The sequence below is a fragment of the Marmota monax genome, unplaced genomic scaffold (assembly GCF_021218885.2).
Source record: "Marmota monax isolate L192 unplaced genomic scaffold, Marmota_monax_Labrador192_F-V1.1 WCK01_AAM20220418_F8-fsc00009, whole genome shotgun sequence".
Taxonomy (NCBI): domain Eukaryota; kingdom Metazoa; phylum Chordata; class Mammalia; order Rodentia; family Sciuridae; genus Marmota; species Marmota monax.
This window is the reverse complement of record NW_026694710.1, coordinates 27,854,667-27,870,911: the sequence shown is the minus strand read 5'-3', so window position 1 is coordinate 27,870,911 and position 16,245 is coordinate 27,854,667. Positions and strand designations below refer to the sequence as shown.

General features: G+C 39.8%; 1 protein-coding gene across 1 annotated transcript in view; it reads right to left on the bottom strand.

Moving 5' to 3' along the window:
* Positions 1-16,245, bottom strand: part of Poln (DNA polymerase nu) — a 202,889-nt gene that overhangs the window by 159,302 nt on the left and 27,342 nt on the right. The window contains exon 7 of the mRNA XM_046423887.2: positions 221-300. Coding sequence (XP_046279843.2) covers positions 221-300 — 80 coding nt within the window. The remainder of the gene's footprint in view (positions 1-220; positions 301-16,245) is intronic.

The following is a 16,245-nucleotide window of genomic DNA, read 5'->3' as shown; positions in this document are numbered from 1 at the left end:
ATACAGGACACTTAATAAAAAAACTGTTGAGGGGATGTGGCTCAAGTGGTAGCGTGCTCGCCTGGCATGCGTGCGGCCCGGGTTCGATCCTCAGCACCACATTCAAACAAAGATGTTGTATCCGCCGAGAACTAAAATAAATAAATAAATTAAAAAAAAAAAAAAAAAAAAAAAACTGTTGAACAAATGTTTAGAATTATCTCTATTTGCAATGATTTACCTTTTTCTCTAGTGATTGATTCTTTCCATCTTTAAGTATTACTGCATCCTTAACACTGGATGTGCTTATTGGTTTTACAACTTTAAGAATAAAAAGGAAAAAAAAAAAGGAATAAAAGACATTAAATAAACATTAAAATATAAATAATACAATTAACTAAGAATTGAAAATAGCCTCTATAATCATACTATGTACTCATTAACTTTCTTAAAGCAATATAACAAAATTTACAACCCAAATACACACTTCCATTGCAATAAATAGTTATGTGAAGTTAAAGTATTTTCAAGTTAACTGGTAGCAAATATATGTAATTATGAAATGTTTATTAAAATAATTACGTGGCATTTGCTTTGGAATATTTGATTCTAAAAAAACTCAAAGTCAACATTTTATAAAAATATTATAAGTATTAAAGTTTTAGGGGGTTTTTGTTTGTTTTGTTTTGGGTACAAGGGATTGAACCCATAGGTGATTTACCACTGAGCTACATCCTTATCCTTTTTATTTTTTATTCTGAGACAGGTTCTAAGTTTCTTAGAGCGCTGCTAAGTTGCTGAAGTTGTCCTTGAAGGTGTGATCTTCCTGCCTTGGACTCCTGATTTGCTGGGATTATAGGCATGTGCCAATGCACCTGGCAGTATTAAGAGCTTGAGTAGATTTTCCCCTGTGTGATGCCAGGGATTGAATCCAGGGCCTTAAGCATGCTAGGCAAATGCTCTACCACTGCTGGATTCCCCAGTCCCACCAAGAAAGTTCTTACACTGAATAATGCTGAAATGGGACAATAAGAGTTTCAGTAAAACATCATGAATACAAACCTCTAATTCAGATTCTAATTTTAATAAACCTAGCTGAACAGTAAGTATGACTTGGGAGTCTGCTCTTCACCTATAACTGGCCTTTCAGGAACAATAACAACCAGGAAATGAAATTGGGGGAAAATATTTCATTTATAATAGAAAAAAATTACTAGGGATAAATTTAACAAAAAGGGTATAAATCCCTCAATAATGAAAACTTAAATCTTATGCAATGGTATAAAACAAGACCTATAAAAATAGAAAGACATATGGGGCTGGAGTTGTGGCTCAGCAGAAGAGCACTCACCTAGGGCATGTGAGGCCCTGGGTTCGATCCTCAGCACCACATTAAAATAATAAATAAACCAAAGGTATTGTGTCTAACTACAACTAAAAAATAAATATTTTTTAAAAATAAAAAGACACAGGATTAGGATATGTATAAAAACATTTAATTCTTTCAAATGTGAATTTAATGCAACTCCAATTAGAGAACCTACAGGGATCTTTCAATTTATTAAAGTAATTTCAAAGGACATGTGAAAAGCTAATTATCTGAAAATAGACAAGAAATGTAATTTTTAAAAAAGAAGACATGGGCTGGGGTTGAGGCTCAGTGGTAGAGCACTTGTCTAGCATGTTCTATTCTCAGCACTGCATACAAATATATAAAATAAAGTCCACTGACACCTAAAAACAAAACAAAACAAAGACTTGCCTTGCTAGATTATCATAACATCCTATTAAAGCCACTCTAATCCAATCAACATGATATTTGAACAGGAACAGACAAAAAGACCTCCGGAACAGAATAGACAATCCAGAAATTGATCCCAGCATTTATGAGAATATACAACAAAATAGCATTTCAATCCAATAAAAAGAGGCAGATTAATAAATAAGGCTGGTACAATCACATCTGAAAGAAAATAATGTACTGGGAAAACTATTTGGAACAAAAAAGAGAAAGGATTTATGCCTACAACAAATTCCTACACATTGACAAGAAAAGACAAACTCAACAGAAAAACAAGCAAAGGATAGGAATGGGCAATATGTAAAACAGCAAACAAATATAATAGTAGACAGGGAAATGAAAATTAGAAACATGTCCACATAGGGACATTTTAGACAACAATGGACTACACATTCAACAGCAGTGTCATATCACCTATTGACACAAAGTGGTTCAGTCTGTGTAAGCACATTTTATGATGGTCACACAATGGCAAAATCATCTTAGATGGCACATCTCAGAAAGCTCTCCCTATTAAGCGATATGTGACTATAAACATTCTTGGAGATAGAGGGGAAGAGAGTCTTGTGCATCACTGGTAAAAATATAAATAGTTGAACCTTTTAAAAAGGCAAATGATCAACACTTATTAAAATTAAAAAGGCATATATCAGGGGCTGGAGTGTGGCTCAGTGGTAGAGTGCTTGCCTGACATGTGTGAAGCACCATGTTTGATCTTCAGCATCACATAAAAATAAATAAATAAAATAAAGGTATTGTATCTATCTACAACTAAAAAATATTTTTTAAAAATGCATATATCATTCTTGGGAATTGGGAGGAGTGATCCAAAGGGGGCATTAATAATGCTATTCCCTAAGCTGGGTGCAGGTCTGTGAAATTTTGAAAGTACAGACCTAAGGTATGTGAATATATAAATATACATATTATATAAACATAAATAATACCTCATTAAAAAACAAAGACATAATCATTTAATCAAAAAAATCTCTCGGCTATCCATTTCATAGAAATATATTCAACAGTAAGAAAACCAAAGGTTTACAACAATATTTCTCATTACAGCAAAGCACAAAAAACAAATATATATCAAGAAGGAAATGGATGAACAAATTATATAACATTCACACAATGAAATACAGAGCCATTAAAAAGAATGACATACAGGGGCTGGAGTTGTGGCTCAGCAGTACAGCGCTCATCTCGTATTCACAGGACCCTGGGTTCGATCCTCAGCACCACATAAAAAATAAATGAGTAAAATAAAGGTATTGTGTCCAACTACAACTAAAAAATAAATATTAAAAAAAAGAATGACATACAGCTGCATACAGCTGTACTGGTAATCTGAAGATGACTCCAGTTTTGAAAACAATGACCAAATCTCCCCATTTACGTACATGAAGATGCTACCCATGTACCCATGTGTGGGTTGGGTTTCCTGGCAAGCCAACTTTGTGATAAAGGTTTGCACTCAGAAATGCAACTAGGGAGTGGAGGTGGCAGAACTGCACCAAGGAAGAAGCTGCCTAAAATCAGTCATTCAAGGTCTGCTCTGGGCCTGGGCTGGCTCTGCAAGATATCCCCTCATGTGTCCAAGGAGCTGGGTCTGTATACCCTAGCACCCACCATTGTTGGATCCTTCACTCCTGGGTAAGTGCTGTGTCCTTGGATACAGAAGTTCTGCAGCAGGAACAGTCACTTGGTGGGGCTACCATTGGGGCTGCTAGCAGCGGACCTGGGCACCCAGGTGCTGGCAGTGATCACTTCAGCCCACACTGCTGCTTAGAGCCCTTGCTTCAGATTCCCTCTGGGAGCAGAGCCTGCAGGACCTGTTGGGCCTTCATCAGCAAAGGAAGGTTCATGGGATGAACAACATCTTATCACTGCAGCTGGTCTCAGGTTCCAAATGACATCCATCTCCCTACTCTACTCTCAGTCTAAGGTACCCTCACTCTGGCTTAGTACCTCTGCTGGTCTAGGTGCCTTCCTGATGGAATGACCCAAACCCCCATCCCTGACAGCTAAGCCCCTGGTCACTGTGCCCTTCTCTGGCTATGGCCCCTAAATTTGCTATCAAATTTGGGCAGGAAGGTGACCAGTCAAATCACCTGGGTGTTCTCTTGCCTAAGCTTGGTAATTGTACCTCCTCCCACAACCAAGGCCAATTACCCTAGCAGGATGGAGGCTACACTCCTCACTTGCCAGTCTCTCAGCACATGGAGACTGGAAATGACTGAGCAGCAGCCAAAGCTTGAAATCAAATGGCACTTTTTCTGTGCCTGTGGAAGATTTTGCTCTGTGAGTTAAGACCTGTAAGCATGTAGAAACCAGAGGTGTATGGAAAACAAATTTCCTAAGTGATCACTGGGAGTGATGACTTCCATCTTTTGGTTTCCAAGCCCATATATTACATCCTGGGGGCACTGTACTAACAATGGTAACTGGTGTGCAATGTTTTTGCTGCACACCTGCAGGTTTTTGCTCCCTCACTGCCTCTGAGCTGACTCCACAAATCATTGTACTGCTCTACTGGGCTGCAGTACGAGTATGCAGCTGTGAGGGAGCTGGAGGATGTCATGTGGCCCTGCTTCAGTCCCTCAGCTTTATGTAGACCCTTGTGTCAGTGAACATGTGCTCCAGGACCCTTGAAGGATGGAGCAAACTGAGGCCCTGTGAATGGAAAAAGTGAATCGATGCCTGGAACATGCTGATTTAGTCAAGATGAACCACTGTGGACAAGGATGCCGTGTCAAGCACCTATAGTCAAGCTGATTAGGAGGCCAAGATGAGAGAATCCGTTTGAGCCCAGGAGTTGGAGATCAGCCTGTGCAACACAGTGAGACACCATTTCAAACAAACAAACAAACAACAATAAAGTCAATCACTGTAACTTTCATGGTACAGGGGGCTCAACATTGTCAATTTGCCACCAAATGACTGTTCTCAAAGCATGGTGCCACTAGGAACTCAGCACTTGGTCTCTGTTGTTGGAGGGTTGGATGCTCAGCAGATAATAGATAAAGCAACTCTAATGAGTAGGAGCTGCTGGGCCCATGCAGAGCCTCCACCCCAGCCCCATGCTCAAAGAGTAAGCATGTGTCAGCACTGGAACATAAGAGGACAGAAGCTGGTGTCAACTGACCTAAGTCATTCTGTTAACATGATTGTCTGGGCCATCCTCCATGGTAGGTGTTCATGAATGGGAGTTACTTGGTGTCCATCCCATAGATCTACTCATGTGCCTTGCCTCAAGAACTCGTTGGGACAAATCTTTCAATTTTTCTTATTCCAGGTCTCTGGCAACCAGGCAAATCACTATAATTTCCCATAAGACAATATGTTTTCTCTCTCCACACAGTGTATGACCAAGTTTTACCCATTGATTTCCCCTCAATGTTGTCTTCCAGGGCTGCCAGAATTGGGTTATAGTGCACCTGAAACCAATTTTTGGTTTGCCCCACATACTGAACATTGTGAACCAAATTCAATCTTTTTATTCCTCTATTAGCTGGTGTTAAGATTGTCCTCCTCCTCCTAAGACAATCAACAGAAGACATACCAATGCCAACATTAATGATGCCTTGGGGCTTGGGCCACATGCTCAGGCAGCCTGATTGTGCCTGCTGGTCTACTCATCATATCTAATATCAAATCAACCACTTCTAACTTACAATGAAAGGATTGCCCTTGATGGGGTTGATAGAACTGGTCCATACTGGGAACTTCTGGCTTCATGAATATTTGATGTCCTCATGGTCTCACGGTCCTTCCCTATAAGAAACTAGTAGCATCATAGGAGTCTTCTGTTGTTTCACTTTTTCAGAAAATTCTAATTATTTTCTGTAGACGATACTATCTTGCGCCAGTAGTCTGCATTATGATTCTCCTGTGAGGGTCTTGCTGTAAATGTCACATGGCATAATTTCTCTTAACATCATAAGGTCTGTTGGGTTGCAAGTCCACGTGGCTGGGCCTCTTGCTTCACTGCCTGGCCCTTACAGAGGGCTTCTCTTCTTGGTTTTTCTCCATAACAATTTAGTGTCACTCACCATACAGGTTGGAGCATTTCCCCAAATGTGGGATATGCTCCCTTCATTTCCTAAACCCAAAGATATCCATCAGGTGTTGTGCTTCCTTCTTAGTGGTAAAGGTTAAAAAAGAATGCAGTAATTTGTCCTTTGCTTTCAAGTTGATATCCTGTCATGTCCCACACTGCTGAATCTCCCAGAACTTTAGTAATAGCAGGCCCTAGAATATTTGTAGCATTTACCTCCCACCTATTGGACATTATTATGGTTTGGATATGAGATGTACCCTGAAATACTCCTGTGGCAATATAGAAATGTTCAGAGGTGAAATGATTAGTTTATGAGACCTGTAATCTAGTCAGTGAATTGGTCCAATTGATGGATTAATAATTTGAATGGATTACTGAGTGGTAAGTATAGGCAGGTGGGGCATAGCTAGAGGAAGTAGGTCACTGCAGTTGTGCCCTGGAGATTATATCTTGTCCCTGGCTCCTTGAACATGTTTGCCGTTTCCTGATTGCTATGAGTTGAGCAACTTTCCTCAACCATACCTTTCCACCATAATGTTCTCTCTCATGACAGGCCCAGAGCAATGTAGTCAGTCATCCATGGACTGTGAGACCTCTGAAACCATGAGCCCAAATAAACTTTTCTTCTAAGTTGTTCTTGTCAGGTATTTTGATCACAGTGATGATAAGCTAACACAGCAAAACTGATAATAAACTCACCATTTCCTGTTCATGCTGATTAGCATGATGTCATCAAAATAGTGGTCTCTGTCATATTTCCATTGAATTCACAATGGAAAGTCAGGTGAAGTCAGATCCTGAAGCAGGGACATTGGATACCACAAACTTAACCAAGTTGTAGAAGAGTGGCAGCTGCTGGGTTGGGTGTATGGCACATATAACTAACAAGGTGTCTGGTACATTGTAAAATTATTGATCTGAGAAATGCATTCTCTTGATCCAGAATAGTTCTGGAGTTTACATTGTCCATCCTGAGTGAATATGAACTGTTTATGATTTTCCTTTCTGATGTAAATGGAAAAGAACAGCAGTTTCAGATTATGCACTTGGGCTTCCTCACCATGGTAGCTCTCACTCTGCAGGTCAAGGAACTGATATCTGGGGATTCTTCCAACAAAGTATATCCGTTCTAAGTAACATTTTGGGACTTGGAATATGGCTCCTGGATGGGCCCTCCTGTGAACCCATTATGAGCAGGATCCAGGCCAAGGCTCATTTCTTGCCCAAGTCCCCATGTCCTAATTCCAATAAAGGGACCACAATGACACTTCAGGTCTGGTATCAATTTTCATATCAGACCTTGTGTCCAAATGTTTCTCCAGTGTTTAAGTGTATGACATCAGAGTAAATGGCCATAGGTCCTTCTCGGGGAAAGACTAGTGTAATAACTGCCATTTACATATGCCATAGTATCACGTGATCCTTTCCCTCAGGGATCTTGCTTTCCTCCATTCTTTATGAGAATTATATTCCCTGCTTCTGACAGGCACCACCACCTGAACTCTATTTCAGAATCTTATTATCCTTGCTGTGTTATTCTTGGAGCATCTTCTACCATCAGCCCTGGTCTACAGAGGATAGGCACACTGGGATCCTCCATGAAGCTGGTAACAACCCCAACCACACCCCTACAGCATTTATAGCTTTGGCAAACTGGAGTATCCAAGATAAATGTCCAAGAACATTTATCTGCTGAGTTTCTTGGCCTTACATAACTCAGCCACTTTTGTCTCTTTAATCATCTACTATGGCATATCTAACATTTCTACTTCACTCAGTCTGAACCATCTCTTGAAATGTACCAAGCACTATCCTAACAATATGTTAGCAGCATATCTTGGCATCCTTCTCAGGGTATTAAATCCAGTGTCCCTTAACTTTGGAACCATAGTTCCACCTGCCTGAAGCCAGCACTGAAGAATCTAGGCCCTGCACATACACGCTGATGAGATTTTTGCAGTCACTCTGGGCTGGTCACTTCTGTTGTTGTGCCAGTTATCAGTTTATTGCCTCAGCTACAAATCCAGCCCTCAATGTACTGCTTGCAATACTGCAGCAAGACCCTGAAAAATTTGGGCACGAAGTAATGCTAAACTTTGTCAGCAGACGGTGCTGGAGGGATGCTGTCAGGAAGGAGGCCTCCCTATGTCCTATTTCTTGCTCCTGCAGCTCTTAGCTAGTGCACTAGACATGCAGCAGCATTCTTGCTGGCTGCTTCCCAGGACGCTCTCCCGCATGTCACAGACCTAAGGGGGCAGCTTCCCAAGTTTCACAGGCATGCTGCCATTTGCTCAGTGAGGCAGTCACCACAGCAGTGTCTATCTAGCACCTCAGCACACTTCTGGGCCATTCATCCCTCTCTGCCAAGTGAATCTGTCTTGGGGGAAATGACTCTTCTAAATTTGTCCCTTCTTTCAGCACTATACTGTCTGCTAGGATAGACCCGTCAGAGTTCTCTTTATTCTTTGGTAACTAACCCTATCACTAGTTAATAAAGCTTTGAACATTGCCTGTTTGAATTATATATGGTTTCCGTCCCCTGATGAGACTCTTACACTCCGTTTATAGGTCCAGTACTACTTGGCCACCTTATGTTGACTTAATAACTAAGAGAGAGCAGGTAACAGCAAGAGAAAATCTGAACTTGCACACTTTCACATGTTATATATACTGTGTGTACCTAAGTATGCAAAAACATTTTGTCAGGGCAATGTGTGATGAGACTATGGCTTTTGTTGAAAAAAAATTTTTCCTAAAATTTACAAAATAAAGAGAAAGTATGTGTTAATTTTCCAAGACAGAAGCCACTACACTACTTTCAGGCAAGTGGCAGGGGTCAGAATGGAGGGTGGCATGGGGGTGACTAGGAAGAGGACTGTCCCTTAACAGAATGGCTGATTCTGGAGAAATATCTGGTACTGAAGATTTAAATACACCAATCTAAAGGTTCACATCCTATATATTTAGGGTCTGATTACTCTTCTTTCTGGTCAAGTCAATGACCAAGAAGCAGCACACTTGCCAGGGCTGAGAATTCAAACTTCTCTGAAGTTCAGGACTGTCTTTGGCCTGTGGCTTGGGGTGGTTTTTTTTCTTTTTCTTTCTTTTTTTTTTAACATTTATCTTTTTGTTATAGGTGAACACAATATCTTTATTTTATTTTTAAATGGTGCCAAGGATCGAACCCAGTGCCTGGCAAGTGCTCTACCTCTGAGCCACAACCCCAGCCCCCTGGGGTGGTTTCTTTATAGGCTTTAAAGAAGCCCCTCTGGCCATCACCCTGTCTCTTCTTCTGAGGAGTTTATTATCCCCAGCCACAGCCACTCCATTCCATTTTTTTTTTTTCTGGTATCGGGGATTGAACCCAGGGGCACTCAACACTGAACCACATCCCCATTCCTATTTTGTATTTTATTTAGAGACACGGTCTCACTGAGTTGCTTAGTGCCTCACCATTGCTGAGGCTGGCTTTGAATTTGTGATCCTCCTGTCTCAGCTTCCCCAGCCACTGGGATTACAGACATGCACCACTGTGCCTAGTTCCTTTGTCTTTTATTGCCTGTACTTTTCAAATGCATGGCACTGTCCCAGCCTATGCAGACTAGCTCACCTCTGAAGGAAATCTTGATAGCACAGCTACCATTTGTATTCCACCTAAAATCTGTGATGAAGTAATCAATGCTGGCCTACCTGAGGATGATCCAACTTCAAAATCCCACATCCACTTTCAAGTGGAACAGGTTCCTGGGAATCAGACTGAGATTTGCCAGCAGGAAGTTTACTAAAGAGTGTGCTTGGAGGGGGCCCAGCTGCCAGCCTGTGAGGTAGACAGACCACCCCAATTGGAGGAAGGGCCCAGCCGCCCTCCTGCACGGTAGGCAGACCACGCGACCCGGACAGGGGGCCCAGCTGCCTGCCTGCAAGGCAGACAGACCACCCCAACTGGAGGAGGGGCCCAGCCGCCCGCCTGTGCGGTAGGCAGACCACGAGACCCGAAGAGGGGGCCCAGCCACCCGCCTGCATAGTAGATAGACCACCCCAACGGGAGGAGGGGCCCAGCCACCCGCCTGCTGGGTAGGCAGACCACCCCAACTGGAGGAGGGGCCCAGCCGCCCGCCTGCGCAGTCACCAGACCGAGCTCTGGACAAACATAAGGTCTCCCCAACACCCCCCCTCATCAAACACCTTACGAGAAAATCGGATGGAACTCATCTTGGAAAATCCCAACAACCCTTAAAACTCATCAACCGGTGGGAGTGGCTACCAGCTTGGTTCTGCATAGGTTCAAGTGCCTGGTTTACATCACAGAGAATAACAGTAGAGAGGCCACAGGTGGAAGCTCAAGTCCTCTCACACTGGCTACCACCACCACCCTGAATGCAGAGACTCAAGCTAGGAATAGACAACGCCACCTACTGGAAGAAAAGAAAACAGAGTTCTGAGATACGTTTTTTTTCTTTCTTTTTTTTCTTCTTTCTTTCTCTTCTCCCTCTCTTTTCATCCATTCATCCAGTCTCCTCTACCCTTCCCCCTCTGATCCTCACAACCTCAACATATGTGAAACCAAGAATGGTACATGAAAATGGTCTTTAACAACTGAATCACCAGAATAATATAATATAGAGGAATTGCATATGCCCCATCTCCCTCCCCGCTTTTATTTCTTTTCTTTTTTCTCTTATTTTCTTTTTCCCACTCTCGTTTTTTCTCTTTCTTTCCTTGTTATTTGCTTTTCTCCTTCTTACTCCCTCTATCCCACTTGCAACCCCCTATATTTTACTATTTATAAGTAGGGTAATCTTATAAATACAGATAGGAGTTTGAATCTATACATTCTTCCATAAATTACCCATCTATTGGTTAGAGCTCTCAAAAGTTACTAAGTTAGATTAACCCCATACCTCACGCCTTTCCCCCTAAACATAACATCCTACACCTGAAATTCAGTTTTCTTCATGCTACCAGAAACGGTATGCCTTTCATGAAACTAACGACTATATTTTTAAATGATAATTGAAACCAATATTTGTAGACATAGAGTCTAGCTATAAAGGTAGTAATAAGGAAAACGTGTGCTTAGATGATGTACTATTGATATTGGGAACTGTTAACATTGTCTTTCTCCACAAAAGAAAGACTTTGGAACTACATAAGAGCAATATAAATATATAGGGGGAAAATCAATAACACAACAGTTTCACAAAGCTGAAAGAAACGTGAGCAGTATGAAAAGACAAGGAAAGAAAGGACCACAAGCAATGCAGGTCAACTCAACTTTAGAAGAGGTAATATCTGCAGCAGATGGAATGTCAGATAAAGAGTTCAGGATATAAATGCTTCAGATGATCTGGAGTCTCAAGGAAGACATTAGACAGCAAATTCAGACAATGAAAGATCACTTTAACAATCAATTACATAAACAAATCCAAGAAACAAAAGATCAACTATACAGGGAAATAGAGGTTGTTTAAAAAAAAAAACAGAAATCCTGGAAATGCAGGAAGCAATAAACCAAATTAAAAACTCAAATGAGAGTATTACCAGCACAGTAGAAAACTTAGAAGATAGAACATCAGACAATGAAGAAAAGTATTTCAACTCGAAAAGAACATAGACAGCTCAGCAAAACTGTTAAGAAACCATGAGCAGACCATCCAAGAAATATGGGATAACATAAAGAGACCAAACTTAAGAGTTATTAGGATACAGGAAGGTATAGAGGTCCAAACCAAAGGAATAAGCAATCTGTTCAATGAAATAATATGAGAAAACTTCCCAGACTTGAAGAATGAATCAGAATTCCAAATCCTAGAAGACTACAGGACGCCGAATGTGCAAAATCACAAGAGATCCACACCAAGACACATTATAATGAAGATGACCAACATACAGAATAAGGAGGGAATTTTAAAAGCTACAAGAGAAAGGAAGAAGATTACATTTAGGGGTAAACCAATCAGGTTAACGGCTGATCTTTCGACACAGACCCTGAAAGCTAGAAGATCCTGGAACAACATATTTCAAACGCTGAAAGAAAATGGGTTACAACCAAGAACCATGTATCCAGCGAAATTAAGCTTCAGGATGGAAGATGAAATTAAAACCTTTCACGATAAACAAAAGTTAAAAGAATTTGCAGCTAGAAAACCAGCACTTCAAAATATCCTTGGCAAAACATTACAGGAAGAGGAAATGAAAAATAACAATGAAAACCAACAGTGGGAGGTAGTACAGTAAAGGAAAAACTATTCAAAGAGGAAAAACAAATCATGTTAAGTAACAAAAATAAACAAATATGGCTGGAAGTACAAACCATATCTCAATAGTAACCCTAAATGTTAATGGCTTAAACTCACCAATCAAGAGATACAGGCTAGTAGAATGGATCAAAAAAAAGATCCAACAATATGCTGCCTGCAGGAGACGCATCTGATAGGAAAAGACATACATAGACTGAAGGTGAAAGGTTGGGAAAAATCATAACACTCATTTGGACCTTGGAAGCAAGCAGGAGTGTCCATACTCATATCAAATAAAATAGACTTCAAGACAAAGTTAATCAGAAGGGATAAAGAAGGACACTACATACTGCTCAAGGGAACCATACACCAACAAGACATAACAATCATTAATATATATGTCCCAAACAATGGTGCAGCTATGTTCATCAAACAAACTCTTCTCAAGTTCAAGAGTCAAATAGACCACAATACAATAATTATGGGAGATTTTAACACACCTCTCTCAACACTGGACAGATCTTCCAAATAAAAGTTGAATAAAGAAACTATAGAACTCAATAATACAATTAATAACCTAGACTTAATTGACATATATAGAATATACCAACCAACATCAAGTGGTTACACTTTTTTCTCAGCAGCACATGGATCCTTCTCAAAAATAGACCATATATTATGTCACAGGGCAACTCTTAGAAATTATAAAGGAGTAGAGATAATACCATGCATCCTATCTGATCATAATGGAATGAAACTGGAAATCAACGATAAAAGAAGGAAGAAAAAATCCTATATCACTTGGAGAATGAACAATATGTTACTGAATGATCAATGGGTTACAGAAGACATCAAGGAGGAAATTAAAAAATTCAGAGATAAATGAAAACACAGACACAACATATCAGAATCTATGGGACACAATGAAAGCAGTTCTAAGAGGAAAATTCATTGCTTGGAGTTCATTCCTTAAAAAAAGAAAAAAACCAACAAATAAATGATCTCACACTTCATCTCAAAACCCTAGAAAAAGAAGAGCAAAACAATAGCAAAAGTAGTAGAAGGCAAGAAATAATTAAAATCAGAGCGGAAATCAATGAAATTGAAACAAAAGAAACAATTGAAAAAATTGACAAAACTAAAAGTTGGTTCTTTGAAAAAATAAATAAGATCGACAGACCCTTAGCCATGCTAACGAAGAGGAGGAGAGAACTCAAATTACTAGCATACGGGATGAAAAAGGCAATATCACAACAGATACTACAGAAATACAGAAGATAATTAGAAATTATTTTGAAACCTTATACTCCAATAAAATAGAAGATAGTGAAGGTATCGGTAAATTTCTTAAGTCATATGATCTGCCCAGATTGAGTCAGGAGGATATACACAACCTAAACAGACCAATATCAATTGAGGAAATAGAAGAAGCCATCAAAAGACTACCAACCAAGAAAAGCCCAGGACCGGATGGGTATACAGCAGAGTTTTACAAAACCTTTAAAGAAGAACTAATACCAATACTTTTCAAGCTATTTCAGGAAATAGAAAAAGAGGGAGAACTTCCAAATTCATTCTACGAGGCCAACATCACCCTGATTCCTAAACCAGAAAAGGACACTTCAAAGAAAGAAAACTACAGACCAATATCTCTAATGAACATAGATGCAAAAATCCTCAATAAAATTCTGGCGAATCGGATACAAAAACATATCAAAAATATCGTGCACCATGATCAAGTGGGATTCATCCCTGGGATGCAAGGCTGGTTCAATATATGGAAATCAATAAATGTTATTCACCACATCAACAGACTTAAAGATAAGAACCATATGATCATCTCGATAGACGCAGAAAAAGCATTCGACAAAGTACAGCATCCCTTTATGTTTAAAACACTAGAAAAACTAGGGATAACAGGAACTTATCTCAACATTGTAAACGCTATCTATAAGCCTCAGGCTAGCATCATTCTAAATGGAGAAAAACTGAAGACATTCCCTCTAAAATCTGGAACAAGACAGGGATGCCCTCTCTCACCACTTCTGTTCAACATAGTTCTAGAAACACTGGCCAGAGCAATTAGACAGACGAAAGAAATTAAAGGCATAAAAATAGGAAAAGAAGAACTTAAATTATCACTATTTGCGGGTGACATGATCCTATACCTAGAAGACCCAAAAGGTTCTACCAAGAAACTTCTAGAGCTAGTAAATGAATTCAGCAAAGTGGCAGGATATAAAATCAACACGCATAAATCAAAGGCATTCCTGTATATCAGTGACAAATCCTCTGAAATGAGAACAACCACCCCTTCACAATATCCTCAAAAAAAAAAAAAATACTTGGGAATCAACCTAACAAAAGAGGTGAAAGAACTATACAACGAAAACTACAGAACCCTAAAGAAAGAAATAGAAGAAGACCTTAGAAGGTGGAAAGATATACCTTGTTCATGGATAGGCAGAACTAATATCATTAAAATGGCAATATTACCAAAAGTACTCTATAGGTTTAATGCAGTGCCAATCAAAATCCCAACGGCATTCCTCACAGAAATAGAAAAAGCAATCATGAAATTCATCTGGAAAAATAAAAGACTCACAATAGCAAAAGCAATTCTAAACAGGAAGGGTGAAACTGGCGGTATAGCGATACCAGATTTCAAACTGTACTACAGAACAATAGTAATAAAAACAGCATGGTACTGGTACCAAAACAGGCAGGTAGACAAATGGTACAGAATAGAAGAAACAGAGACCAATCCACAAAATTACAACTACCTTATATTAGACAAAGGTGCCAAAAGCATGCAATGGAGAAAGGATAGCATCTTCAACAAATGGTGCTGAAAGAACTGGAAATCCATATGAAACAAAATGAAGTTGAATCCCTCTCTCTCACCTTGCACAAAAGTTAACTCAAAATGGATCAAGGAGCTAGGAATCAAACCAGAAACTCTGTGTCCAATAGAAGAAAAAGTTGGCCCTAATCTCCATCTCGTGGGGTCAGGCTCCAAATTCCTTAATAGGATACCTATAGCACAAGAGTTAAAATCAAGAATCAACAATTGGGACGTATTCAAACTAAAAAGTTTTTTCTCAGTAAGAGAAACAATAAGAGAGGTAAATAGGGTGCCTACATCCTGGGAACAAATATTTACCCCTCACACTTCAGATAGAGCCCTAATCTCCAGAGTATACAAAGAACTCAAAAAATTAAACAACAAGAAAACAAATAACCCAATCAACGAATGGGCCAAGGATCTGAACAGACACTTCTCAGAGGAGGATATACAATCAATCAACAAATACACGAAAAAATGCTGACCATCTCTAGCAATCAGAGAAATGCAAATTAAAACCACTCAAAGATACCATCTCACTCCAGTAAGAATGGCAGCCATTATGAAGTCAAACAATAAAAAGTGCTGACAAGGATGTGGGGAAAATTGTACACTTGTATATTGCTGGTGGGACTGCAAATTGGTTCAGCCAATTTGGAAAGCTGTATGGAGATTCCTTGGAAAGCTGGGAATGGAACCACCATTTGACCCAGCTATTCCCCTTCTTGGACTATACCCAAAAGACCTAAAAAGAGCATACAACAGGGACACAGCTACATCCCCATGTTCATAGCAGCACAATTCACAATAGCTAAACTGTGGAACCAACCCAGATGCCCTTCAATAGATGAATGGATAAAAAAAATGTGGCATTTATACACAATGGAATATTACTCAGCACTAAAAAATAACAAAATCATGCCATTTACAGGGAAATGGATGGCATTAGAGCAGATTATGCTAAGTGAAGCTAGCCAATCCCTAAAAAACAAATGCAGAATGTCTTCTTTGATGCCGCAGTCTGGCTGCAGCAAAATAACTGGGGGGTGACAAGCAACTTGTGTACATTGATACAGCAGGAGTGGGAGCCATTTATTGTAGGACAGGAGGGGTATATATACATTCCACACAGCGTATCTTAATTAACATAAACTAGATACAACAGTCAACCAATAAAAAATCTCCACACTTAATGGCTCGCTAGCGTTACTTCACAAACCACTCCCTCTGACAAAATGTCAGGCGCCATCCAGACTTGTTTACAGACCTTAACATTAACCACTCCCTCTGACAAAATGCCAGGCGCCATCCAGACTTGTTT